Here is a 27,685-nt window from a genome sequence, read left to right on the forward strand (position 1 = left end):
CGGCTAATTCTGTAATTGCTAAGGCAACTTATAATGTTTTTTACTTGGTCGTTGGTTATAAAGGATTCTGAATCCATTAGTTTCGACTCTGCAATAGCGAACTGGCCGAATTAGTTTCAACCACCATAATTTATTCCCTACTAATACCATGTTATTGGTTCTTTATTTCCAAATCTTTCTTTTAACTACGATGGTTCAAATCTTTTGTACCCTTTGTTTTTTTATCAATAAATATTTTTTCCAAATTAAGAAAAAAACAAATATATAAATAGAAATAAAAAAAATACAATTACAAACAATAATTACAAAATAATGGATTAAATTATTTATGTTTTTAAATAAACATTACTATTAAAGTAGAATATCCTGACTAGTCCAAACGAATTCACTTCTAATTTAGTTGGATTCTATTGGTTAAGGAAAGCATTAGTTAAGCTTATGAAATTACTGTACTAAGTTTGAAACTTCACTAAAATTTGCAATATACCCACAAGGAGTTCCTTAAAAAAGAAAATAAAAGGTATTCAAGCAGTGTTCCCTTAAAATAATCAACCACAAAAATATCAAATCAGGAAAGTTAGTAATCCAGAAATTAGACGCGCACGCCCAAATGACGCAATAGTCTCGTTCAAATTTCCTACCAACCAAACCCCATTTTCATCTTTCAAAGTTTCAACAACAAGAAGAAGAAAAAAGTGAAAATGGAAAGGAATTTAAAGCAAAATAAAAATATGCCGCGCGTTTTGAACACCACGCGTCTAAAAGGCATCCACGTATTCAACATCCTAACCATTGAATTGACAAAAACATCCAACGGTCAAGAATGTTTTTCAACTAACCCGTTTTGCTTATTCCTACCCAACTCTCAAAATGAAACGAAGGAAACCTCTATTTAAAGGAGCGAAAGCTGGTAAACAAGACTCAGGAAATTCTCTCTCACCAAAACCAACTTACAGAAAAGAAATTTCCTCTTCTCTCTGCAAAAAAAAAAACAAAACCCAACTATTCTTCCTAAGTTCTTGATCTCATCTCCATTGTTTCTAACTTATAAAAAGGAACAAAAAAAAAACCCATTGATTATATAGCTGATAGTTTGATCAAATGGATACCAAAATCCACCAAAACGGTCACAGTCACAGCAATGGAAATGGATCATTAGCATCCATCTGTATCGAAAATGTTTCTCTAAACAAGGATCCATTGAATTGGGGTTTAGCAGCAGAGTCATTGAAAGGTAGTCACCTTGATGAGGTGAAACGCATGGTTGAGGAATACCGTAATCCTATCGTTAAACTAGGTGGTGAAACATTAACAATTTCTCAAGTTGCTGCTATTGCTGTTCAAGAAGCTGGTTCTGTTAAAGTCGAGCTTTCGGAGTCTGCTCGTGCTGGTGTTAAAGCTAGTAGTGATTGGGTTATGGATAGCATGAATAAAGGCACTGATAGTTATGGGGTTACTACTGGTTTTGGAGCTACTTCTCATCGAAGAACCAAACAGGGAGGTGCTCTTCAAAAGGAACTTATAAGGTATTTAATGACGAATTTATTTTCTCTCTTATAAATGTCTTAATCTTTTCGTGAGTAGTTTTTTCTTTTATTTAATACTACTACAATTAAATAAATTTGTTATATTGTTTAATGTTTTTTTTACGCTTATTTCAACGCCTTTTACGACACGATTCAACCATCGGATATGTACCCCGCCTTGATATAGTGAATCTTTTTGTTTTCGTATAGACAGAACTGGCAACCTTTGATTCTCTGAATCGTTTCCGAAAGAATGTTAGTTTTTGTCCGACTTTGGTTTAGATTTTCTTTTCTTTTCTAAGGTAGATAGCGTTTTGGTGATTGGTTACTTGTTCTGCCACCATAAACCAATGGATGATTAGTTTCCGAACTTGTGGAAAAAAAAAATCTTAGGTGATAGTTAAGTGAAGATAAAGTTTCTGAACAATTTGGCACATTTAGCAGTAATTTTTGTAAATTTTGAAAACGGCGTCCAGTGAGTCTACTCAGTTGTTGACTATTCCATGTGCACGCCTAGAATTCAATGAGTCTCATAAATACGGCTAGATTTTGCTACGGCAAACAAGATTCTATTTTTACTTAATTTTTCCGGCACAGATTCCAAGAAAAAATACAGCTTTTAGGGGTCCGGTTTTTTACGTGGCAGTTTCTGGGTCGGATTTCTGTAGTATTTTTTTGGCTTTGGAACCTGTTTTGGATAAATACAAGACTGGTTTAGTCTCACCGGAGTCTGCTCATTGACTCTGAGTTGGTTGTCTTTATTGCCCCGATTCACACACGTGGCTATAAGACGTGAGTAACAAAACTGGAGTGGTGGAAGTTTCTCACACGCACAGATAAGATGTTAACCTAACCCAATCCTTACTGGGCCCACAAAGTCCATACTAAAACCTGTTAGTGGGCCCAACTTGTCTGTTATATACCTACTCACTTGTCTATCAATCTTCCTAGTTAAGTTGTCAACCGTTAGATTTACCAAACTAAATAGTTGTTGTTTTTCAACCGTGCAGATTCTTGAATGCTGGAATATTCGGGAATGGGAAAGAATCAACACATACTTTACCACACTCAACAACAAGAGCAGCAATGGTGGTTAGGATCAACACATTACTTCAGGGGTACTCAGGGATCAGATTCGAAATCTTAGAAGCCATTACAAAATTCCTTAATCAAAACATCACCCCTTGTTTACCGTTAAGGGGTACCATTACAGCTTCAGGTGATTTAGTCCCCTTATCATACATAGCAGGGCTATTAACAGGAAGACCAAACTCAAAAGCAGTGGGACCCAACGGTGAATCACTTAATCCAGCTGAAGCATTCAAGCAAGCAGGGATCACCGACGGATTCTTTGAGTTACAGCCTAAGGAAGGTTTAGCACTTGTGAACGGTACAGCTGTAGGGTCAGGATTAGCTTCAATGGTATTGTTTGAAGCAAACATTTTAGCTGTTTTATCTGAGGTTATTTCAGCCATCTTTGCTGAAGTAATGCAGGGTAAACCAGAGTTTACTGATCATCTTACGCACAAGCTGAAACATCATCCTGGTCAGATTGAAGCAGCAGCAATTATGGAACACATTCTAGATGGATCAGCTTATGTCAAGGAAGCCAAGAAAGTCCATGAACAAGATCCATTACAGAAGCCCAAACAAGATAGATATGCACTTAGGACTTCACCACAATGGTTAGGTCCACAGATTGAAGTCATTAGATCATCCACAAAATCAATTGAGAGAGAAATTAATTCAGTTAATGACAACCCATTGATTGATGTCTCCAGAAACAAAGCTATTCATGGTGGTAATTTCCAAGGTACACCAATCGGTGTTTCCATGGATAACACAAGATTGGCTCTTGCTGCAATTGGTAAACTTTTGTTCGCTCAATTCTCTGAACTTGTCAATGATTTTTACAACAATGGGTTACCTTCAAATCTATCAGGTGGTAGAAACCCAAGTTTGGACTACGGTTTCAAAGGTGCCGAAATCGCAATGGCTTCCTACTGTTCTGAAATGCAGTTTTTAGCTAATCCTGTTACTAATCATGTTCAAAGTGCAGAACAACATAATCAAGATGTTAATTCTCTGGGCTTAATTTCTTCAAGGAAAACAGCTGAAGCCATCGACATTTTAAAGTTGATGTCGACTACATTCTTGGTTGGGCTTTGTCAAGCTATTGACTTGAGGCATTTGGAAGAGAACTTGAAGCTGACTGTTAAGAATACAGTTAGCCAAGTAGCTAAGAGAGTGCTTACCATGGGTGTCAACGGTGAACTTCATCCATCAAGATTCTGCGAGAAAGATCTACTTAAAGTTGTCGACCGTGAATACGTCTTTGCCTACATTGATGATCCATGCAGTGGTACATACCCATTGATGCAAAAGCTAAGACAAGTTCTTGTGGAGCATGCATTGGGTAATGCTGAGTCAGAGAAGAACTCGAATACTTCCATCTTCCAAAAAATTGCTGTCTTTGAAGAAGAATTGAAAACCCTTTTGCCTAAAGAAGTCGAGAACACGAGAAGTAAATGCGAGAACGGAAGTGCCGAAATCCCAAACAGGATTAAGGAATGCAGGTCTTATCCTCTGTATAGGTTTGTTAGAGAAGAATTGAAGACAGGGTTATTAACAGGAGAGAAAGTTACTTCACCAGGAGAAGAATTTGACAAGGTGTTTACAGCTATTTGTGAAGGTAAGATGATTGATCCACTTCTCAATTGTCTTAAAGAATGGAATGGTGCTCCACTACCAATCTGTTAAGAGGTGAACAAAACCTTAGAAAGCTGAAGATAGTCTCTCAAATGCGAAGGTCTCAAGAATTGTTTTATCTGTTATTTATTTATTTTCTATGTTTTTTTTTTAAATTATTCGGATCAATTTTCTTTCTCTCCTGTCTTTATAAGTTTGATTGGGGTAAGTACGCTAAAATGCTGCTAAGTATCCAAGGAAAAATGTTGTTCCTCAGAGAGAACTTTATAAATATTTATCTTGAACTTTTTGTTTTTCTCGTGGTACTATAAATGAAAGAATTGCTATTCGATCTGATCACCATCCCATCCTTTTTAATTTCAATCCTTCTTGGCAAATTGGTAAAATTTCTTTTAAATTTTTTGGTCCTTGGCTGGATCATAAGGATTGCAGGAAGATCATATCTGAGTGTTGGAGAAAGAATCTCACTGGCTCTAGTGCTTTTCTCATAGCCAGAAAACTTAAAGATTCAAGGAAGTCTACGGTAACATTAAGTCTAACATCGAAGAATGCAAGCAGCATCTCCTCTGGTTACACAACAACTACTTCAGGGCTGACAGAAGTCAAGCTGTAAAATTAGCCAGACAGAACCTTAGGAATTGGCAAGATATTGAAGAAAAATTTTGGAAGACTAAAAGCAAGGATCAATTCATAAAACTTGGAGATCAAAACACAAGCTACTTCCATAGAGCTACTAAGTGCAAAACAAGAAGAAACACAATTGATGCCATCCAAGACAGTAAATGAAACTGGATTACTGACTATCAAGAACTAAAGAACTGTTTCACTCAACATTTCTCCAGAATAGCAACTGCTGAAAACACACTCATTAACCCAGAAATTATCAACCTAATCCCCAGTCCCCACCACCATTACCATAACTGATAACATAATGCTCAACATAACCCCAAATCACAATGAAGTTAAAGCCATTCTTTTCAGTATGGCAAAAGACAAAGCTCCAGGACCTGATGGCTTCCCACCTAATTTCTTCCAAGCCAATTGGAAAATACTTGGAGAAGACCATGTCAAGATGGTACAACATTTCTTCATATCTGGCCATATGCTAAAAGAGATGAATTCAACCTTTATCTCTCTCATTCCTAAAGTGGAAAATCCTACTTCCCCAAGTCAATTTAGACCTATAAGTCTCTGCAATACAACCTATAAAATCATATCCAAACTCATAGTCCAGAGAATGAAACCTTATCTCAACAAAATAATATCCCCTTACCAATCTGCTTCCATACCTGGGAGGCAAATATCTGACAATATTGTTATTGCTCATGAACTCATCCATTCTATGAGATCTAAAAGAGGTGTTAAAGGTGAGAACGGGAGTATGGGCATAAAGATTGACATGGCAAAAGCTTTTGATAGAGTTGATAGGAAATTCCTCAAATACCATTATGACAACGATGGTTTTCAATGATCAATGGTGCCAAAAAATCATGCAATGCATCACTACCACTACCTCAGTTGTCTTTATAAAAGGCTCCCCAGACTCTTTCTTTAATCCTTCAAGAGGTTTAAGACAGGGAGACCCCTTATCCCCATATATCTTTCTCTTCTTTATGGAAGCTCTTTCTAGAACTCTTATACATGATGAGGACTTGGGCATCATTACTGGAATAAAAATTTGTAGAGGTGCTCCATCCATTAACCATCTTCTATTTGCTGATGATTGCATGGTCTTCTGCAAAGCTAATAAGGTGGAAGCTCAGAACCTCATGGACATCCTCAACATTTTTGGTGATACTTTTGGCCAACTCATCAACTTCAACAAATCTGGAGTGTTCTTCAGCAAAAATACAGATCCTAATCTAATCCCCATCATCAACAACATTATAGGAGTTCAAGTTCTACAATTGGATGATAAATATCTAGGTTATCCTCTCTTTACTCACAGAAGCAAAATCAAGTCTTTGAAACCAGGGTTGATAAGCTAAAATTGAGATTATCCGGTTGGAAAAATGTTCCTCTAAACCCTGCTGGAAGGGAAATCCTAATCAAAATTGTTACTTCAACAACTAGCATCTACCAAACGAACTGCTTCGGAATTCCTAAGCAAACATGTCAGGACTTAAACAAGTTTCAAAGAGACTTCTTTTGGGGCAAAAATCTGGAAAATACCAAAGGCTTGGACTGCAATATGCAAACCAAAGGAAATGGGTGGATTAGTCTTCATGTACATGGAAATCTTCAACAGCTCTATGATCACAAAAATTGGCTGGAGACTTGAACAAGACAAAGACTCACTATGGTATCAACTAATGGATGCCAAGTATCTCCTGGGAAGAAATGTTCTAAATATGGATACAAAAGCAAAAGATGGAGATTCTTGGATCTGAAAAGGAATTTTTGAAGGTATACAGAATATACAACAATACTGTGACTGGAAGATTGGCAATGGGATGAGAATCAAAATTTGAGAAGACCTCTGGATCCCAAATTCAACAGCTAAGCCCATCAAACCCACTCATTGTCCACAACAAATAGAATTGCTGACACACCTCATGCAGCCAAATGGGAACTGGAACATTCAACTTATCCATCACATCTTCAACCATAACATTGCTCAAATCATTCTGGCTCTGAATACTCATCCAGGGGAAGAAGACACAATCCAATGGAACTTAAATGAAACTGACAAGTTTTCTGTCAAAGCCATCTACAGGGCAAAGATAGACTACTTGTACAGAAATGATACCCTAACAAGAAATTGGGAAGCTATCTGGAAACTGAGCATTGCCCCAGTTGTCCAGATCTTTATCTGGAAATGTGCTCATGAAATACTTCTCACAAATGCAGATACTGCAAGCATTCTGTCTTATATTGACCCTATTTGTCAAGTATGCAGTAGTCGGGAGGAAACAATGACACATCTCTTCTTAAACTGCCCTGCAACAACTGAAGTTTGGCATGAAATTCTTAGAACCTCACATGGAAATTTTGATAATACCACAAACTTTATGGATTGGTTCAACTTATGGTTTATCCCTGGTACTTGTTGGTATATTTGGAAGGCTAGGTGTGATCTAGTTTTCAATCACACCAAGCCTAATGCCAAGCACACAACTCTTTGCATTAAGCAACACCTATGTGACTATAACAGAGTTCATAACCTGCCAACCCATGTTTTGAATAATTTCTCTCTCAATGGTGCAGAGTCTGACACAGAGACAGACATTACAGTTCCTTTTGATCTAAACCAACATACTCCACGGGAGTTTGGCTTTATCATCAGAATATGCACTATACAGGATCCTGAAAACTTTAAATATTTCTCTGCACTAACTATATTGGATGTTGTAGGAAACAACATTGATAGCAGAGGACACCCATGCCATGTTGGAGAATGGGGAGAAACAGGAGGCGCAGATCTAGCTTTCAGCTGGGCCAAGAAAAAGCAGCACATGAACATTGAAGTACATGCTGAATCCAGGGAAATTCTATTAAGGTTTGAGACTCTATATTACCAGGCAGTCAAGGGACGATTCAACCTCAGTCACTATGAAGACTCAAGAAACAATGAGGAAGACAATTATCCAAGAATTAAACCAATATCTTTTGTGTTAACTGGTCTTAAATTTATCCATAGACTTCAAAATTTGGAAACTCTTAATCTAGATATCTCTTGTAAGAACAATGAAAGCAGGCTTGGCACAAGCAATGCTGACTCTTTGTATAGTTCTTAGACTTATGTCTAAGTTTTTCTATTAAAAAAAAAAAGAATTGTTCACCTTTTTGTATATCTTCATATCTTTGTGATCAAGAATTTATGAGTACTCGGTTAGTTGTTACAATTACCCTCTGTAACATTTGGAAACCACTAAAATCTGATATATTTAAAGCCCAGGATTTCTATTTGTAACTCCTAGCAAACCTTAGGAGAGGTAGGACACAAAACAGGTAGGATTTCTATTTGTAAATCCCACATCCACATTGAATATGAATCCTGTGATTTTGGGTAGGCGAACGTGCCAAGGAATTTTTTATCTTCCAAATGTTGCAATGCAAATGGTAATTCTCCTGGTTAACTTCGGTTGGAATTAAATGATTGTAAACGTATAAGTGGTAGCGGTAACTCTCAAGTCTCGCCACTCGCAAGTATCTGGCTTCTTTGCTCAATCGCTAAGCTAATTGTGTAATTGGCGACAACAACCATATGGTACGCCAACTAAAAGAAAGTAACTGCAAGATATTATTATTAGCCAAGATTGTAGCACAAAGTCTTGGATGCCATAAGACAACGGTGTTGGTAACAGAGGATACTATCTGAGCTGATCTTTGATGGTTTAACTTTTCACGGGATAACCAGTTCTTAAAATTCACATAATTTCCACCTAATTCAAGAGAAAAGAGAAATCACATGCGAAGATAATTAACTTTTTAAACAACAACGGAGACTACGATGTCTGACTGCAGTGCCAAAGCAAATTTTGAAATCGTTATAGCCGGATTAATTGTTTGACAGATGAATTTCAATATAGTTATATATACCCACTAACTTCTACTTATATTTATAATACAAAACATAAGGGGTTTTTGAGCTTGGACGGTCAGATAACATTTTGAGAGACAAACATCGTATCCGACCATCCCAATTTCATCCTAGCCAGAGACATCCGATGGATGTAAGAGTTGTAACCGCTTTCCATAATGGCTTTGCATTGATTGAGTTCCCTCATAATTAGATCTTCGTGTCGAAAAACGAACCCAAGGCACGGTAAGCGCCAAGTAAAAAATAAATGGATACTATCGTGCCTCTTCTCCTTTTCCTGCCTCGGTGGGAGAAATGCAGCGGTAGGTGTCGCGAAATCCAATCTTCGAATGACTCTCGGCAACGGATATCTCGGCTCTCGCTTCGATGAAGAACGTAGCGAAATACGATACTTGGTGTGAATTGCAGAATCCCGTGAACCATCGAGTTTTTGAACGCAAGTTGCGCCCCAAGCCTTTGGGCCGAGGGCACGCTTGCGTGGGCGTCACGCACCGAGTCGCCCCCTCCAACTCATGTCCTTGTGCCTTCTGGCGACATTGATATCGGGCAGTGGATGGTGAAAAAAAAACAAAAAAACTTTATATATGTAGGAAAAATCCTTTAAATGTAACATAAAAAATATTTAAAATTTTAAGAGGAAGTTAATCTTTCTAAAATCTTTTAAAACATCTTAGTTTAACAATTATTTTTAAGAATATATTTATCTAAGGTTTGCTCGTGTAGCAGTTGTTTTAATATAAGAAAAACGGTCGTGGTATGTCATGTTCGTTTCATTAAGTATGCACGGGATATCGAAATATGACACGGGTACTCAAAACTTGCCATAATAGCATAATGACATGCACCGGAATGGAATTACCAGGACATATGTATAACGAACACATGATGACAAAGCCAGTGATGGAGGAAGAATTTTGGAAGGATGTAATTATATTTATTGCTCATCAAATGAAGATTCAACATAATGGTCTGAATACAACACAAATCAGTATCTAAGACTACCAATTTTTGGGACAATGATCGAATAAAACATTATTATTCAAGGGAAAAAAAACAATTTCCCAGTAATTTTTATCAAAAAGTTTTATTTTAATCAATTGCAAGTGTATCCAAATTTAATTATCTGGGTAATATCTAAGATATTCATAACTACAAGTTCTCATGGGACAAACTAAGTCTTATCATAGTTTGCAGTAATTACTAAAATCATTATAACCAAAAATTATTCCGTCTCTTTCCGACGGCACGGGTTATTTCTAGTAGGAATTATACAAAGAAAAGAAAAGCCAACATAAATTGGACCATACTTCTTTTGGATTATTTTTCGGTTTTCTGTTTGCAAAAATAAGATAAGTCCGTGAACCAAACAACAATAATAATTGACTGCCTCCTATTTTGAATCAGCTCAAGTTGAATTTTGATGCTTCTTGGATTGATGAAAATGAAATTGCATGATATGGACTAATCTTTCATTCTGCAACAGGTACAACTATCCAAGATGGATCTGGGACCATCAATGCCTCCAGCCCTGAAGAGGCAGAAGCATTACCCTGCTTGAAGGAGCTAAGTGGGCAGCAATCAAGAACTATAAAGATTTTTGGATAGCGAGAGATCGCAAAGGAGTTATAGATTTTGCTCAAGGTCACACCAACACAATTCATTGGAGAAGTCATACTAGCGTACCTGAAGCTCAAAGGATTCTACAGTTTTCTGAGCATTTTTTGGGTTTTATTTTCAGTCATAGGTATAGCAATAAAGTAGCTGATGTTTTAGTAGGCAAAAGATCAGGGCCACTACAATCAGCAATGAGACTAATGCCACAATATCTTGTTTCTGCTTTAACTTATGATGTTAGTTTTATGGTTTCAAATGTAATTCCATATAAAAAAAACACCCTGCTGGAAGATTCTCATATTTCAATTCCTTACAGTGAGATAAGAGTAGGCTAATAGCCAACAGGGAAAGCAACCTCATGTAATCTTTTTGTTGGTCTTAATACATAAACTTTCAAAAAAAAAAAAAAAAAATGAAAAATCTTCAATGCATCTGCATACATGTACCCGATTTACTGTTTTATGTCATACCAACATACTTAGCGATTGAATTTACGCATGGACGAAAACAAGCACGTGATAGCGAACAATTAAGTTGTGATGTTTTTGCCAGTAATATTTACAGCTAACTGAATTCCAACCAGGTAGAGCCGTAGATGCTGAGAAGGCCGAGGCACTAGCATAAAGGAATCAGGAACTTGCACATTGAGAGGAATTGTCAAAATATTATATCTGCCATTAATGGAAAAAGAGATGGTGTTAAGCCAAATAGCATAATTGCTGATATTATAGAAATACTAAGTAGTAGTTTTAATAATTGGATTTGCACCTATGGGATGCGCTTAGAAAAACCAATGATGTTTTGTTAGATGGAGTGGTCAGTCACAAATTCCGGATTGGATCGGATATAAACTCTGTAGCTCAACTCTTTTCCAATGAATGCATTTTCTCATCCTTACTTATAGCGTGTTTGGATGCAGAAGTATAAGTAACTTTTCGACTTTTAAAAGTCGAAAAGTCGAAAACTAGGTTGGGTAACATGTTTTAGATTGACTTCAAGAAGTTGATAAGTAGCTTTTTTTTGGAGCCAACATTTTTGACTTCGGACTTCTGAGAGAAGTTGCTTCTCCTCGTAAGTGTCGGTCCTCGTTTTTCTTTCTCTCCTCGTTATTAACTTCCATTCAGTGGAGCTGTGAAAGAAGAAGAAGCTGTGAGAGAAGAACAATGCTGAAATAATTTTCTTTTTCTCATCAATCACGATTCAAGGTCAGATCGATTCATTTACTTTTTTTCATTTTGAGATTTCTGTGCTTCCGTTTTATCAATATAACACCAAATTTCTGTTCGCTAATTTTCCTTTATTGATAGATGTAGATCTAAGAAGGTCGAAATTTAATCGGGGTTTAAAATCTAAAATTCCCAATTGGGATTTCATAAGAATGCCTCTAAGAACTTTTTTTTACGTATTGTTTTCTGATTTTAGATTGCATTAGGAATTGGAATCTGATTTGTCTGTTAGTGATCATGCGTTCATTATGGTACCATTTTCTTCTTCCAAAAAAATTGAACACCCTAGTTTTGGACGAGGTTTACATGTTTTACATTAGGAGATATTTGTGATTTTTATTCGTCATTGTTTGTTAGATTAATTGTGGTTTCAAGTTCAAATCAAGACAATGCCTTTGTTTATGAAAGCTAATGAGATTTCTATTCTACCAGTTGGTTTTTAGCACACATGTTTACAGACTTGATGTTAGATAAGGTTCAAGCATGCGATGAATATAGGAAAACTGGAACACTCTCAGTGCCATGTTGCTTCACAGTTCTGCAATTAAAATATTTCATAGAGTTGGACTTGCTTTAGAGTTAGAATATAGTATAGAGTCCATAGAGTACAGGAAGAAGACAACAAAAATAGAATGCCATGCTTTACAGTTCTGCAATGGGTTGCAACATCATTATCATTTCTTTGGTTACACGCATAATAGAAGAACTGAAATGCCGTCAATTTAGTATATAATGTCGAGGATAGAGAGAAGAAGCAATGAAACTCAATCTAGATTCTTTAACTTTCTTAATTAAATCGTGCAAACCTACCCCAAAACGGATGTAATGGTAACACTTTTAACATCAGCATCCCAGTTATAAGAACGGAATCTTTTGACAATTCTATTCCTGAGCGTGCGCGCCAGCTTTGGTATTGTACAAGGGAAACCAGTTATCATCGTTACTTTTAGTTCCTTTTGATTTGCTTGAGCAATAGCTAATCGTAGTTCTTCCTCTGTTTTTGGGTAGATTACATTTGGTAGCGACACTCTTTTGGCTAGAACTGTAACAAACTATATCCAGAGAAGAAACTGGGATCAACAAAGTATAAGTTGCGTTTTTTATTTGCTTGATTACTTTACAATTAGCTTACATGGAGGTAGAAAAAGCTCTGTGGTGGGTAAGAAAAGATGGGTCATCCCAGTTCAAGACTGTAATTGAAGATGTCAATGATTATCCCCGAAAAGAACACTAAAAGCTCGCTCTCTGTTATCAGTATTGGAACAAGTTATGGGTGGGTCTGGGCGAAGCCTACTGACATTTAGAGTTTTTGAAGGCATGTCAGCGAGCAAGGTTTTACTGTATAGCAGTGTTACCTTTGAGTTTAATTCGGTTTGATGTTGTGACTGTTGCCTTTATATAATTTTCTTGTATATAATCTCTAATAATGTGCAATATATCCCTTTGGATAGTATGTGCTAGCTTCACTGTAAATTTGTAAATTTTTGTTCCTTGTAATGTTTTACTCTGATTTTCAAAATTAAACAAAATAAAAATTCATTTATCTTAAAATTTTAAAGACACCAAGTCTGTGCTACTTAAATCAGACATGTTTAACTCAAATATCTGCCCAACGCAAGTGCCCTCTACTAGTATGACACCAAAAATACAATAACTTCACAATAACGTATGTACTTTTGTTATGTTGCCAAATTTACTTATTGATTTTTTTACTTATAAGTTAAGCAGTTGCCAAACTAACTTATCGACTTTTTTACTTCTCAGAAGTACTTCTGAGAAGTCCAGAATTATTTCTTGCTTCTACTTCTGCATCCAAATAGGCTATTAATGAAAGCTTAATTGGGGCCCCGAAAAATAATTGGGGGCCTCACCAAATTTATATACACTCTACTTATTTCAAGGGGTTCCAAAATGTTGTGAAAATACTATTCTACCCTTCATTAATAATAAATCTTAAAATTCTATTCACCACCCTAAGCGTCCATTTCATTTCCATCTTTAAACAAAAACGAACTGAGTCTCCTCTTCTCCCCTCTCCCTCACTCTCAATTATCTTCTCTTCCATTAAAGACGCGAAAAAAAAAAATCAGTTACAGTTAAAGGGTCGTCAGCCCGAAAATCTTAAAACCTAACGATTTTTATTTGCACGTAGAAACTATAAAAAATCGTTAGCGTATATGAGGAGGGAGATAACGATCCAAATTCTGATTTTTCGTTTTTTTGCTTTAAATTAGAGTCGTTACCGTAATATAGAAATATATGACGATTCTTTATAAACGACCCATTTTTAAAAGTTAACGACTCTATTTAAAAAAAAAATAAAGAAAAAGCCTACTCTGTCGGAAAAATTGAAAGGATCGTCAACTTACTCCAGCAATCTCCTAAAGGGTCGTCAACTTGCCCCTTCTTAAAAGTTAACGATTCTAAAAAATGTTTGGCTCCACCGTTGCTCTTCATCATCTTAATCCAGCACTCCCCTCCCCCAATGTTCTACCACCCATACATGGCTTATAATAACTTGAAGGAACAAGCCAATAAGGAATCGCCAGAGTAATGAAAAGGGAGGTCTTATTTAACTAGTTTGAACGAAACCTGTTAAAAAGACATTGAGTTGGCTGTGCATTTGTAGACTAATAACTTTGCAGAATCCGACACGTGCTTTAGATGATGTAGGTTTTAAACTATTGACTACCAAACTTTTGAAGCACTATTGTTTTTTGAGTTGGATTAGATAAATGAGTCGTCATTTTGACTTGAGGGTCGTTATCTATCGGAGAGTGAAAGGCTTTTAGTCGTTGGGTTCTAAATGGATTTAGTTGACGATTTTAGATGACCCAAAAGATGGAATCGTCGTTTTTTCAAATTTGATTAACGATATTTCATAAATGCAGATTGGAGTCGTCAATATTTTCAAATTTGATTGACGATTTTTCATAACTGAAAATTGGATTCGTTTGTTTTTGTGGGAATGCACTGCCGATTCATTATGGTCGTTAGTTTATTAGCCTTTCGACCTACCGACTCTCGCTCTGAGTAGTTCCATGTTAACCATCAATCGACCACTTGGAGCACCATTCAGACAATTTGAAGAGCATAGGAAATTTACTTGATTGTTTTGAGCTTCAGATTCTTCATTTTAAGTATTGGTTCCTTCATTTTGAGCAATAGAATCTTCATTTCAAATAATCCTAAAGTTTCCCCCAAAACTCACTTTTTTATCCTCTCCAAAAACACAACTTTTCATATAACAAAATTTAAATCTGATTTAAATCTAACTAAATCATTACCAATTAATTAACTTAACTTAATCACTAATTAGCACTAATGATTAGGGTAGTTTAGCCATTTAAAAAATGGGGATAAGAAATAACCCCAATTACTATTTCATGACCTATTTTGTCCTGTAGCTAGGGCCCCCAATTATTTTTCGGGCCCCTAATTAAGCCTTGCTATTAATCTAGAGCCCAGACAATTTGTGTCCGCGATTTGACTTCATGGGTTTTAGTAAAATATGCGGATAAGACCGTGTCCACAAGTTTTGACTTGATGTAGTTTGGTGCTACTTATCAAATCTCTTCTTATTCTAGAGAATGGAGATCGCGCATGCCACCGACTCCAACTTCTTATAGACCTTTACACTACCACAACCAAACTTAAGCCCAACCCACCGTCCACCTCTTACCAAAACTAAACCGACCCATTAACTCCAAAAGTCAGATCGCCTACCTACTATGATGGAGAAACTGGCGAATACATGTAGATCATTTCTTGTTTCACTGATACAGTAGTTAGATATCGATACACACGTCTACAACGTACATAGAACAATGCATAAAGAATCCACCATTTTGATTAGAAAGGTAATCTGTCAAGAAGGATGAAAAAAAGGGACAACTTTTAATATTTACACTACAAACAGGACCCTCTATTCCTCCTTCCCTCGGGTTAGTATATCGTTCACTTACAAGGGTATAGATCACTCATCGTCAGATAGGCAAACAACTTCTCCTTGGGCTGCTGCTGTTGCAGGACCCCATAGATCACTAGAATTTAGACTACCAAACATGTCAGATTGGTCAATGCTTTGAATGGGAGGTAATAGGTTTTGAGGGTTAATACTGCCGCCGCCACCACACAGGCCGAAGTTGTCGAAGTCATTCATCATAGTATCAATCACTAAGGATGAATTATTATGTGTTCCTGCACTTTCTGATGGATAGGTGCTGCTATTAAACCCTGCACCATAGTTAACCGGGAGACCCGTGACCTGCAGACCCGAAGAACTGCCACCAGGAAGATTAGCAAGATGTACAGGCAACGTTGAGCTGTTATGGGGTGGTTGCAGACTGGGCGATGCTGACATCGATGTTGAAGGTCTGAATGGTTGCAGGTGAGGGGCATGTGACTGTCTGCATCCTACTTGATTGCTTACACTTGTTAAAGCCCCTCCTGTGCTGAAGTGAGGTCTGATTGGCATGTTATTGCTCGAGAAAGTAGCTGATGATTGGCGAGCCACCTGCACAGGTGATTGGATAGTTGTACATGGGGTTGCAGTTGTTGCAGATGAAGGGGGCATCGGAGATCTCTGGGAATTTTGTTGAGAAGAGTGGAATAATTGGTGGTTCTGTAACGGTCCCTGGTGTCCTCCTGTTAAAAGGAAACAAGAGTCAAGAGCTGAATATCATACTGCATACAAACATATGCTGCTGTGACCTAAACAATTTTGTCTCAATGCATCCCAAGTTTCTAAATTCAGTTTGTGGAAAATAAAATTAAAAGACAAATAAATAACCCACAACTCACTGCAAAGGCATCTGATATTTTGGAAATATTCGTAGAACCGTATATATGCATGTAGGACCAACAAGAAATGCCAAACTCTATATCTAATTAACATATTTCAAACGGGAAACACGATCTTGGTAATGAGTGGAACGGTCGCTGAGGAACTATATACCTGGCTGTGATCCTAGTGGCCCAGCAGCCCTAGTAGTTTCACTACATTTGAACCTAAACACCTCGGCTAACATCCTATTCATCAAAATTTTACTAATATTTGTGTCAATTGATTTCTTCTTCTGAGCTAATGCAGTATCAGCATCGTGATTTAACTTGTTGTACTTTCGATGAATCTCTTCCATCTCCTTCTCATAATCAGAATTGATCCGCACTTTCTACACACAAAATACAAGATGAGTAAGTTAAAAAATCATCTACTTGAAATAACTGATCTGTGGAGTTTAAGCACAAGAATATCATCCCTTGGGAGAAGGTACAGTTGACTAACCAATTCTTTGTGGATCTTCACAACTTGTTCCTCCTCTTTACGAATTCTTGCCAGTTCATAACAAAGAGGGTCCTGAGGCAGCGGAGACTGAGATGTCCGGGAAGAAGTCATGCTTCTAGTATCTGATACACGTGTGCCACTTCCAACTGGGGGATCTGTTGGAACTCTAGACTGTTCAGACGGCAGTGTTTCCACGAGTGTAGGCAGCTCCAATTGCAAAGCAGGCGGAAGAACTGAAGTGTCATGACTGGAAGAGTTGGCCAAGATGGGATCTCCGGGTGGATTTGCTGGTGCAGCCGTTTGAAGTGGCCCAGCATGTGAAAAAACTGAATTGTCATTATATGACTGGTTACGCTCCAGAAGATCAGAAGGTGAAACAGTGGCTGCAGGCAACTCCGATTGCATAGCAGAAGGTGGGTTAACTGGTGCAGTCATTGGAAATTGCTCTGCAGGTAATGTTCCCTCTACTACCTGTTCATAACCACTAATAGTTTCGGGAACCTCAGAAACTCTCACCTCACTAGGTCCAAGTGAGCCGGTTCTTGCAACATCCGGTTCTTTTGAAGGACCTTGACCACTAATCTCTGAACCTTCAATAGGAAATTGCATATCACGTAGAAAAGCTGTGGTGGCATCTTCAGATCGATCACAGGGAAGTGGATCAGTGGTTATGGAGTCCACTACTACTGGTTCATGACCTCGAACAGTTCCAGGAGACTGAGCAACTCCCATCTCAGTAAGTCTAAGTGAACCAATTCTGTCGGTAACTGAGCTATCATCATTAGATGGGTCACATGGGAGGGTGGGTATGGTGACCTCTGTTACTGGTTCATGACCTCGAACAATTTCAGATGGCCCAACATCTCCCATCGCACTATCTTTAAGTGAGCCAGTTCTATCAACTGGTTCCTCTGAAGGACCTTGCTCACAGCACTCCAAATCCTCCAGCTGGAATTGCACATTAGGTTGCGTAACCGAAGTGTCATCATTAGATTGCACACTTTGGAGGGGATCAGTGGACTGCAAGGTTGACTTCACAAAATCATCTGGTCTTTCAGTGGGTGTGATACAGTCTACCATTGATTCACCTCGAACAGTTCCAGAAGGCCCAGTGACTCCCAAGTCGTTGAGTCTGGGTGAGCTATCTCTACCAGTGATTGGTTCTTTTGAAGGACCTTGTTCATTAAGTTGCACGGTTACCAGCTTGAATCTAGAATCCAACGACTGCGGCAGAGCCAAAAATGAATCCACAGACCTTCCAGATTTTGCTTCTCGCAACCAGTAATGCTTCAACCTTGTCTCTTCATTCTTGGCTGCCAGATGTAATGACTCAAGTTTCTTTAGTTCCGCGTCCATATGATTCTTGATAGCATCTTTTTTGCTGTTAAAATCCTGATCTACTTTCTTCAGTTTCTCTAATCTAACTGAATTTTGATGATGCAGACGACGAATAAGAGCCGACTCAAATTTGTGCACTTTATCTAATGTTGCTATTTGTTCCTTTTCAATTTTAACTCTTTCTTCCTCGAACTCTTTACTTTCCTTAGTCTGGTAAGCCGCGAGCTTTAGCCACCTCTCCATGTGAATCTTTCTAACCAGAGAAATGCTCTTAGAGATTTCGTTGTTTGGTGATCCATTAGCTTCTTCGGAGTCGGTTGCCAGTTGTTTGATGGGGACAAATTCATTGGAACTATGTTGACTTTGAGGAGTTCCTCTGATCGCTCCTCCTTCCAGATCTTGCTGACCAGGCATTTCTGATTGAGCCCTTGCATGCATATGGGGTTTCACATTATCTGTAACTCGTGCAGGTTCGTCTGTAGACTGGTTAACATTTTCTGTTTGACGTAAAAACGATTTCTTCTTTTTCCGCAGCATATCATAGATAGCCAAAACCTCTTCTTCCGTACACTCAAAATTCAAATGCTGCTTTGCAAGTTTAAGTGTTTCCTTCCGATCTAGCTTATGTTTCAGCAAAGAAGCTGCTATCCAACACTGCAAATTGAACGCTACGTCAATATGTGAAATTAGATACTTTAGGCAAAAGAGCTTGAGTCACACTGGGTTAGCTGCATCTGATACACTTATCAGGACAATATAACTTTTAGCTAAGTAAGGCAACAGTTACTACCTTAAAGTTCATATCCAGATCAGATCAGATATAGATTAACCGCCTCAAAGAAATTAATTTAAACAGGTAACATCAAATTGCAGTTTTGACCATTACTCTATGACATGTCCACCATGAGTTACCATTATGTACACTATAAGGGATGCAAAACAATGGACCAAATGAGATGATCCATCATGACTATTGTGAACCCTGACCAAGAGTTCTCTGAAAACTTAGACTCTGAATTTAGTAGAAGAGTAAGAATCTAACCACAGATATCTCGAAAGCCTGTATAAGAGTCACTCGCTCCTGATTGACTCGATTATTATCAATAATATATTCAAGAAACCTTCCAGCCATCTTGCTGACATTCTCCTGCATTCACAACAGCGCACAAAGTTATTAAGACATGTGCTCCTGATACCATTAATCAGGCCAAGGGAACTTTACATATCCAGGAACACCACGCAAGAATGTCCTGTGCTTGCTTAACCAACAAGAAATTTCAACATATTTACAAACACATGTAATTTATATGAGTGTTCTTTTCATGTTTTGCCCTTGTACTGCTGTATTACTGAAGGGCAAAGAATTTTCTGGATAAACTGGTACTTCATCATGTTACTGGAAAACTACCACGACGCATGTGTCTCGAGGTTTTTTCTCGACCATGCTCTCTTATCACGAGTCATATCCGAAGTGAGTACAGGGGGGGAGAAAAAAGTTATGTTGATGGGATGCCTACCGGAAATAGTAGAATATTGCAAAGTTCTGAAATATCTGGCTTCGAGAAGATGTGAAGATCTTTGGGTGCATTAAGGGACTTGCTCCTTTTCTCAGGTTCACTCATACAACATGCAGGTACATTTGAGATTTCATTAACATTGCGAAAACGGGCAGCATCAGTTGAAACTGTGGGACTTGCCAGAAAATGAGACCCATTACCAGCTGGAGTTCCAGACGCTCCTGAAGAAAAACAACTTGCCTTTAGCTTATAAATTTTCAAATAGCTGGAAAGAGAACATCTAGACTCTTAAACAGCTCGACAATTGTCATTACATTGCACCCAGGGCAATCAGCTGCAACAGGACTGGTATATATAAATTACCTTCCTTGTTCGCACCACCTATTTTTCTTTTATCTTCTACCAGAGCTCTGTGAGTGGCCGCATCAGCGGTACCGTTAACAAGTTTCCTCCTCTTCTTTGTAACATCATCATTGTCAGGGATTGTCCTTTTTGGTGAGCCATCAAAATATTGAACTCGTTTGCGGGACCTCTGGGATGTGGATGCAGCCGACAAATATCTCCACTCAGGGGTCTCCCTTTCAAGTAGTTTTGACCAGAAGACGTGAGGCAGGTCTGCTTCAGTTGACTGCATTTCCAGCTCATCAGGTAAACAAGTATCTCTAGAGTATATCCCCCCAGTTTGTTTAACCTTTACAACAATTGAAGAATTATTTGTACTTGTGCCACCAGCAGCTTGAGGTAGCGAACCCAATAATTCCTTCACTAGATTCAAGACGCCATCAGCATCTTGATCAGACGAAATGATTGAACCAGAAGATGGGGAAGAATCATGGAACTCTTTCAACTCTTTGAATAGACGAGAAGCACCCCATCTGAGCAACATATGAATTGTAGAATTATTTAAATTCTGTAAATTGCTATCAAAGGTCATCCCTTGCATAGCATGAATTAGAGCCTTTTCTTCCAAGGTAGACGACGAATACAAACGGAACAGTTTTAACTGCTCATGTCGTGAGTCAATTGTGATCCTCTGTAGAACTTTCAAATCATTATACGGGTTCCAGTCACTATCATACAGAATCACAATATCAACTGATGACAGCTTAATGCTTGGGTTGCAAGCACGACGCTCAAGTAAAAACACAATCCTTCCTTTCTCCTTATCATTAAACTTGTTCATGGCTGCTTGCTTCTTTGATGTGGCCAACCCACCATCAACACGTTCATAGGAGTCTTCACCAAATCTCTGACGCACAACATCATCCAAGAAGTCCCCCAAAGAGATTCCGCCAGAGCCAACAATTGACTGCCGCATCAAAAACATTACAGTGAGATTATATATGGTTAAAACTTAGAAAATGTGATATTTTCCATAAACATTCTGTATATTGTATCTTGTTTAGTCTAAAATCTGCTTCCACATCATAAAACATGTAATCTAGAAACATAGCAGGAACATAGGGAGAGGCGGCTTGTAATGCTCGTTCACAAGAGAAATTAGCAAGAATGGTACCAACCACCCTTCTACAGTAATCTCCATCATGTTCATAGCAAATAAAATCGGTCAGCTGGACCTTGAGCCATTAAAGATCGGGGAGATTTCTATAAGTGCCATAATAATTCAAATTCAAACTAAAATGTTTGTGTTCCAGTCAGCATTGAATCCGAACGGAACATATCAACATACACTTTTAACTGCTTTTACATCTCTAGAGAAACACATTATAGTGAGACCCGAAGGAACCTAAACAAACAACGATACAACAAGCAAGGACATGACATCCTAAATATCTGGATAAACACAGAAAATTCAGTAAACCCAGAAAATAGTAAATGAGGCGATATTATATGTTATACCTGAAAAAGGATTAGTACTCTTAAGCCTTGCTTTTTAATCTCCGAAAGAATTTTATCAAGTACTTGTAGCTTGCCACTAGCTTTTACTCCAACATTCAAATACTCGGTCACTGGTAGACCATTCGTAAGCATTTTCTGCAAAGTAGGATCCACAAGATATGGATGGTCGCAACACTGCAAAAGTATCCCATGTAAGAAATAATATGCCTTGGTAATCATGATAAGTTAATAGCTGCAGCAGATAAGAAGAAAATCATGTGAAAATAATGAAACAGCAGTCAACTAATTAGTGAAAAAATAGATACGATCTAAATCCATACAAACCACCCACTTGCAGCAACAGATGTAGGCCTCACCTTCCTGGTAGAAATAAGAACATTACGAAGGAGCTCAACAGTGTCAAAGCTTTTTGAACATGAACGAAGGAATGCTGAATTAGAGAGTAGCGTATAACAATACTGCTCAAGCTGCACACTGGAAAGCTTGACAGGAACCCAGTATTCGACAAACTTAGATGAGTCTGATTTACGTTCAGATGCAACGAACCATGCAAGCCTTTCCTTCAGTTTCTCAATACTATCGCTAGAGTCATTCTTACAATGACTAATACCTTCCTCATCATCTCCATAACCAAGGAAAGACAGCAAATGGCGGTAATCAACCAAGCTATCCTGTAAAAAATTTGCACTCGAGTCAGTGATAGGTTTTTAAGAAAGAACCATCAAATATTCAGCACAAGAACAGCAAAATAGATACCTTCATTGGGCCATTGACAAGAAGAAGCTTAAAGTAAGTGGTTAGCAACTTAATATTCTCTAAAGATTTTGACACTTTGGAAAGTTGACACTCATCAACTATGATTGCTTCCCAACTGACACAATTTAGTGATTCTATATCCTGCAAAAAGATCACAGAAGTAAGCTATCCCACACATCTCACCTACGAAAGAAGCCCCGGTGAAACCCCTCCGCGTACATATATTGGACATGGCATTAAGTTGCAACAGCAAATACTAGATATGTATTGCATTTAGGTATCAAAAACAATTTTAAACAATAACAAGGTAAATGCATCACCAAGTTTTCTGTTGCAGTACCTCAACAATGGTATCTAGAGATGACAGAAGTACTTGAAACATTACAGAACGACCCTCCTCATAAAACTCCAGCATTTGTATGCTCTTCCGAGCATCTCTGCTTCCACTGTAAACAATAACATCGAGAGACGGTGCCAAGCGCAGGAATTCAGCTTCCCATGCAGAAAGGGCAGAGGTAGTGGACACAATAAGAAATGGCCGGCATACAACAGGCTGCAGGGATAGGATGAATAAGATCACCCTAGTAACTCGCTCCTGCAGACAGGCCAATTGGGTTATAATGTGAGCAAATGTAGAATCCACCTGATAAGAGATCTTCAGTCTAACATATATATATACACAGACAATTCGGAGGATAAGACTGCTTAGTGATTTCGTTTAACCCACTCCTGCAGACAGACTTTCTTTTATGTTTTCAACCTACAATAATATATGATATATATAAACGGGAACCCAGAAACTGAGTGGCGCTTATAACCACTAACAACAACAAACACAAGAAAAACATTGAACATCAAGCATAGCGCCATCGATAAAACCAGAGAGAACATGAGGATGCAAATACATCATTTGTAACTTCTACCTGATCCTCCATAAAAACAGCATTTTGTCCCTTGTGCCAATACTCACGAAGTTTGTTCACAGAACATAGATGGTCAGTATCAAGTCCAAGTTCACACTCCCCTGGCAACTCCAACAATTTAAAGAAGGAACCTCTCCTTTCCTGCAATACCTGTACCTTGGCAGCTTTAAATACGTACGAAGCAACATATTTCATGATAATACAGAGTTATGATTAGGTGGATTGAAAATGATTTGTACAAGTGATTCATGTCATGCATGTTGAAAAGTATTTTCATAGTAAGACTTGACCCACCTTTTCTGCCCTAGTAGGGTCAGATGCCATTTTTGCCTTCTCAAGGCGACATTCATAATCCTTTATAAGCTTCAAAGCTTCGGCTGACCTCAAAAATGGTTCATTCTCCAACTCCCAAGTGGCATCATCATAACCAAGACCACTCCATTTCACAAACCACTCAAAGTGGCATAAGATGTCACTATGACTATCCCCAAGATACTCAGCCCGCTGCTTTGGTGACATTAACAATCTCTTCCGAAGAAGGCGTTGTGGCACAGCCCATTCTGGTTTCCATCTTACAACCTGAAGGGTGAAACAATAAGACAAATACACCGCCAACAATTTTAATACAAGGATGATTCTTATTGTAGTGTACCGAGTGAAACATTAGCCTCTCCATTTATCAAAATGAAAACCTCATTTGCATGAAAAAAAAAACTTAACTGTAACTTAATATCACAGTACCTGGTTCTTCTTGAACTTTCCAACAAGAACTGGAGCTTCAAGAAGAAGCTGACTCTCTGGAACCCAACGGTTGTGAACATGAGCAAGGCATCTATACTTAACCAAATATTGCTTCTGAACTCCTAGTGCAGCAACACACATTCATTATTGCAAAATACAACCAGACTATGTAGACCATTAACGTATGAATTATAAGTAGAATCAGAATGCACACCTGATTCTACTTATAATTCATTATTGCAACTAAATTTCATTGAAACAAAAAAGAAAATTAGTTATATTCATACCTTCAGAATCAGCTAACTCCACTTCTCTGGCATCCAAAATGGACCCCACACCTCCAGATAGAGAATGCACACCTGAGTCCACCTTCTTCTTAACACAGAAGACACAATGCCAAACACCAATTGGCACATTCTTTAGGGGTGGATCAAGACATTTGAGATGGTAGCTTTTTTTGCAACCCTCACCGTCGCAACACCTGCAATACATGAGAAAAACATATATATTGAGCACGACTAAGTATGGCTAGTCACAAACAAAAAAATTAAAAAAAAAAACAATTGCCCACACATTTGTAACCAACCAGCTATAATGGTTCACCTATAAGTATGGCTAGGGTGTCCCTACTTGCTAGAAGCATCTCATATTGATATATTAGGGTACACGCCTAAGTAATTACAATCAGGAATTGAAATCTAAACTTTAATCGTGTACCACGGTAACAATATGAGGTCAACTAATGCCTAAAAAGAGAGAGGATAGAGACCAAAAAATCACTGTAATTGATAAACCATTTGATTTAGCAATATGTATCATATATCAGTGTAGCTGAAGGTTAAGCCTCAGTAAGCACGAGTTTAGACTTCAGAGCTAAAAAGTGTTCAAAGATCAGTGTTTTTATTTGCTTGTTTTCACAAATGTCCTTCACTTGCCAGTGAGAAGTCTCTGGTTTCACATTTCAGTATTCAAGGAAACGATAATAAATTAACTGAAGATGAACTGAGCAAAGGTTACCCACAAGAGCGTTCCACCAAACTTGCAGCTGACACAAACATTATCACCACTTCCTACTGACGTCATCCTGGGAGCACTCATGAGTTGTACATCCGTGCAGCATTCTTCAGCTAGGTCTCTGCAAACCCTGGCTTTGAGGTTCCTTCCGTCCTGATACAATGTAATTAAGAAGGGATGGAGAAATAAGATCCAAAATGTAGAATGCAGACAGGACTGATATAATATCAACTAAACTTAAACCTGCAATGTCTACAAATATGCATACGAAAATTGTATTTACCTCTTCTAGTTCTGAAGGAACTAAGTTTTTGGTTCTGGCAGGCAAAACAACTTGATCAAGTGCAGGTTTTCTGAAAGAGAAGAGAGTGGAGATCCAATTTAAAAGTACATAATAGATATTTAATCAGCGGAAACAAGGAACCCTATGATCAAGAAGATACCTTTACAACAGAGTTCTAGTTAAACTGCAATCAAAAAAGCAAATAGCATGAGAAGAAAATACGATACCTTTGATCTTCAAGCAACGTCTCACAAACTTCTGCAGTCTCTGTATTATCAATGCTTCTTCGAGGGGCAGCATGAATATCTTTCTCAGACCCATCCGTTCGGATGCAACTCTCTGACATCTCACCGTTCTGGGGACTTGTGACTATCGGTGCCTGCACACAACTTACATGCTACTTCATACAACGAAAAGAAGATGGTGCGAGTACAAAAAGTTTAGTTTCAAAAACTAAAAGATGCAGTTTGTTTTTTCCGAAGATGTCAAAAGTGCGTAAAAGGACAAAGACTCATCAGATATCAAAATGACAGCGGCACAATATGTTCGAGGTCATGAACAAAGTAACCTTAAGGACAGGGTCAGCAGCAGAAGCACAGATCACTCCATCATCCAGGGGGGCACTATTGGAACTCATTTCCAGCCTTATCCTTTTAGATCCAGACAGCTCAACAGTGTTCAAGCATGAGGGTAGTTTTTCTCTCACTTCCCCAACCTTTACTCCACCGCGATGACCTCCATGCTCAACCTTCATGGAACAACCAACTCCTTTTTCCTCGCTAACCCCTTGAGGCAAATCACTGAGCACTTTAAGCTTCTTATCTACAAAAATCAATCAAAAAAAAATGATCAAAATATTTGAAGGTTGAGCAGAAACCGGAAAGATATAAAGCACTGTTACAATTACACTTCTCATCACTATAAAAGTAAGTATGGTAATGGATGCATTTCTAACCAGATGGAACAAGCTTTGATGATCTAAAGTCTACTTATCCTTATTTTCTCTCACTTGGTTCCCATACCTGAGTTCTTATCCTTCTTGCCCTGGGTCTTGAGCAAGGATGCCCTGTACTTAACGGCACTCAATTTCTTACTGGCATTCCCCTTCACATCTTTGGACTTCACTGTGGTATTTTCTTCAGGTTTCTCTCGCTCCCCTTTACTTCTGTTTTCTAAGGAACTCGAACTATTCTCCGAGTTCTTTGAACCTGATACACTTAATGAATGATTTCTGCCATCTTTATCAGATCTTCTCAGTGGGCTCGGCATATTTAGTTTCTCCAGTCGCTCAGATTTCCTCTTACTTGGTGTAGTCTGTGGAGTATTTTTCTCGATTCTTTCTGAATTCTTTGTACTTGGAGTACTTGCTGGACTCTGCTTCTTCGGAGTTGTGTCTCTAGGCGACCTTCTTAAAGCTAATACTGTATCTGTCGATGGAGATCCTGATGTTACACCTTTATCAGCAAGTTGCTTAGAGCTGCTTTCATCATTCACGCCCTTCATTATGCGACCAGAACGTGTTACCTTGGTCATCTTCCCATAAAACACCAAATCAAGTATAATTCAAAAACACAAATCATAAAAAAATAATAAATAATAAATAAATAGCAAACTCATAAACATAAAAGCTACAGCTTATCCCAGAATAATTTCCAATTGAAGTTGTTATCTAACAAATACACTTTACAAGCTAATCCTGATAACAAAAAACAACTTTCCAAAAAACATTATACCCAAACTAGCTCTAACATTTTGACCTAGCTCACATCCTTAGAGACATTTTTGTCCAGTTTACATAACAAACTTACAATGTAGTTAATATCGTCTCGAGAGAAGGTAAATAAATCATGCATGCATTATCGACAAACAACAAAATAAATCCCAACAGAAGAAACAATGCTGCCCAGAACAATCACAAAGAAACCCTAATTTATTTTTTCAAATAGCTTAAATAATGAAGCAAAAAACTAACGAAGCCACATGCAGAAAGAAAACATAATGTTTACTAAAATAAGAAGGAACCCTAATTTAGCGAAGGAGGAAAAAAAATTAAGAAATCTGAGATGATAACAAATATTTTAACTGAATATGAAAGTTCTGGAATATAAGAAGAGATTAAATAGATTGATGACATTAATGAAGTAACATATACAGATTTGAAGAATATACAGTAAGATGACTGAGATTTCTTACTGAGGGTTTTCTGATTATTTATCGTGAAACCGCCATGGATTAGGCTAATATATCGCTACGCTACTCTGAGAAGGGGGAGCGATGAGAAAAGTGTTGGTGAAAAAATAAAAAATAAAAATCTAGACAAAGTCGAAAATATTACTGTACTGATAATG

At 37.9% G+C, this 27,685-nt stretch overlaps 2 protein-coding genes, 1 long non-coding RNA gene and 1 other non-coding gene across 6 annotated transcripts; 3 read left to right on the top strand and 1 right to left on the bottom strand.

Moving 5' to 3' along the window:
* Window positions 1-916: 916 nt before the first annotated feature.
* On the top strand, window positions 917-4,568 carry LOC113310130 (phenylalanine ammonia-lyase 1-like). The gene is made up of 2 exons (XM_026558714.1): window positions 917-1,526; window positions 2,537-4,568. The coding sequence occupies exons 1-2, from the start codon at window positions 1,102-1,104 to the stop codon at window positions 4,284-4,286; spliced, it is 2,175 nt and encodes a 724-aa protein (XP_026414499.1). The 5' UTR covers window positions 917-1,101; the 3' UTR covers window positions 4,287-4,568.
* Window positions 4,569-9,109: 4,541 nt separating this feature from the next.
* LOC113314629 lies at window positions 9,110-9,265 on the top strand. Its single transcript, XR_003342509.1, has one exon. It is a non-coding gene; the product is annotated as a 5.8S ribosomal RNA (ribosomal RNA).
* A 2,035-nt stretch (window positions 9,266-11,300) lies between these two features.
* Window positions 11,301-13,071, top strand: LOC113313560. Its single transcript, XR_003341931.1, has 2 exons — window positions 11,301-11,597; window positions 12,627-13,071. It is a non-coding gene; the product is annotated as an uncharacterized LOC113313560 (long non-coding RNA).
* A 2,283-nt stretch (window positions 13,072-15,354) lies between these two features.
* On the bottom strand, window positions 15,355-27,664 carry LOC113310767 (helicase protein MOM1-like). 3 transcript variants are annotated; one of them, XM_026559541.1, is made up of 20 exons: window positions 27,531-27,664; window positions 26,360-26,870; window positions 25,906-26,159; window positions 25,565-25,716; window positions 25,338-25,407; window positions 25,062-25,207; window positions 24,328-24,521; window positions 24,041-24,162; window positions 23,594-23,878; window positions 23,300-23,449; window positions 22,717-22,971; window positions 22,377-22,517; window positions 21,977-22,291; window positions 21,621-21,794; window positions 20,124-21,069; window positions 19,761-19,981; window positions 19,286-19,390; window positions 16,906-18,897; window positions 16,576-16,792; window positions 15,355-16,265 (listed from the first exon to the last, which is right to left on the bottom strand). In XM_026559541.1, exons 2-20 carry the CDS (start codon window positions 26,868-26,870, stop codon window positions 15,595-15,597), a joined length of 6,921 nt encoding a protein of 2,306 aa, XP_026415326.1. In that variant the 5' UTR covers window positions 27,531-27,664; the 3' UTR covers window positions 15,355-15,594. The 3 variants fall into 3 exon arrangements, with proteins under 3 accessions (XP_026415326.1, XP_026415327.1, XP_026415325.1); XM_026559542.1 differs by having other exon boundaries at window positions 23,300-23,440; window positions 27,420-27,617; XM_026559540.1 differs by having other exon boundaries at window positions 27,420-27,617.
* Window positions 27,665-27,685: the final 21 nt, after the last annotated feature.

This window comes from Papaver somniferum, chromosome 9 (genome assembly GCF_003573695.1).
Source record: "Papaver somniferum cultivar HN1 chromosome 9, ASM357369v1, whole genome shotgun sequence".
In the NCBI taxonomy this organism is placed as follows: domain Eukaryota; kingdom Viridiplantae; phylum Streptophyta; class Magnoliopsida; order Ranunculales; family Papaveraceae; genus Papaver; species Papaver somniferum.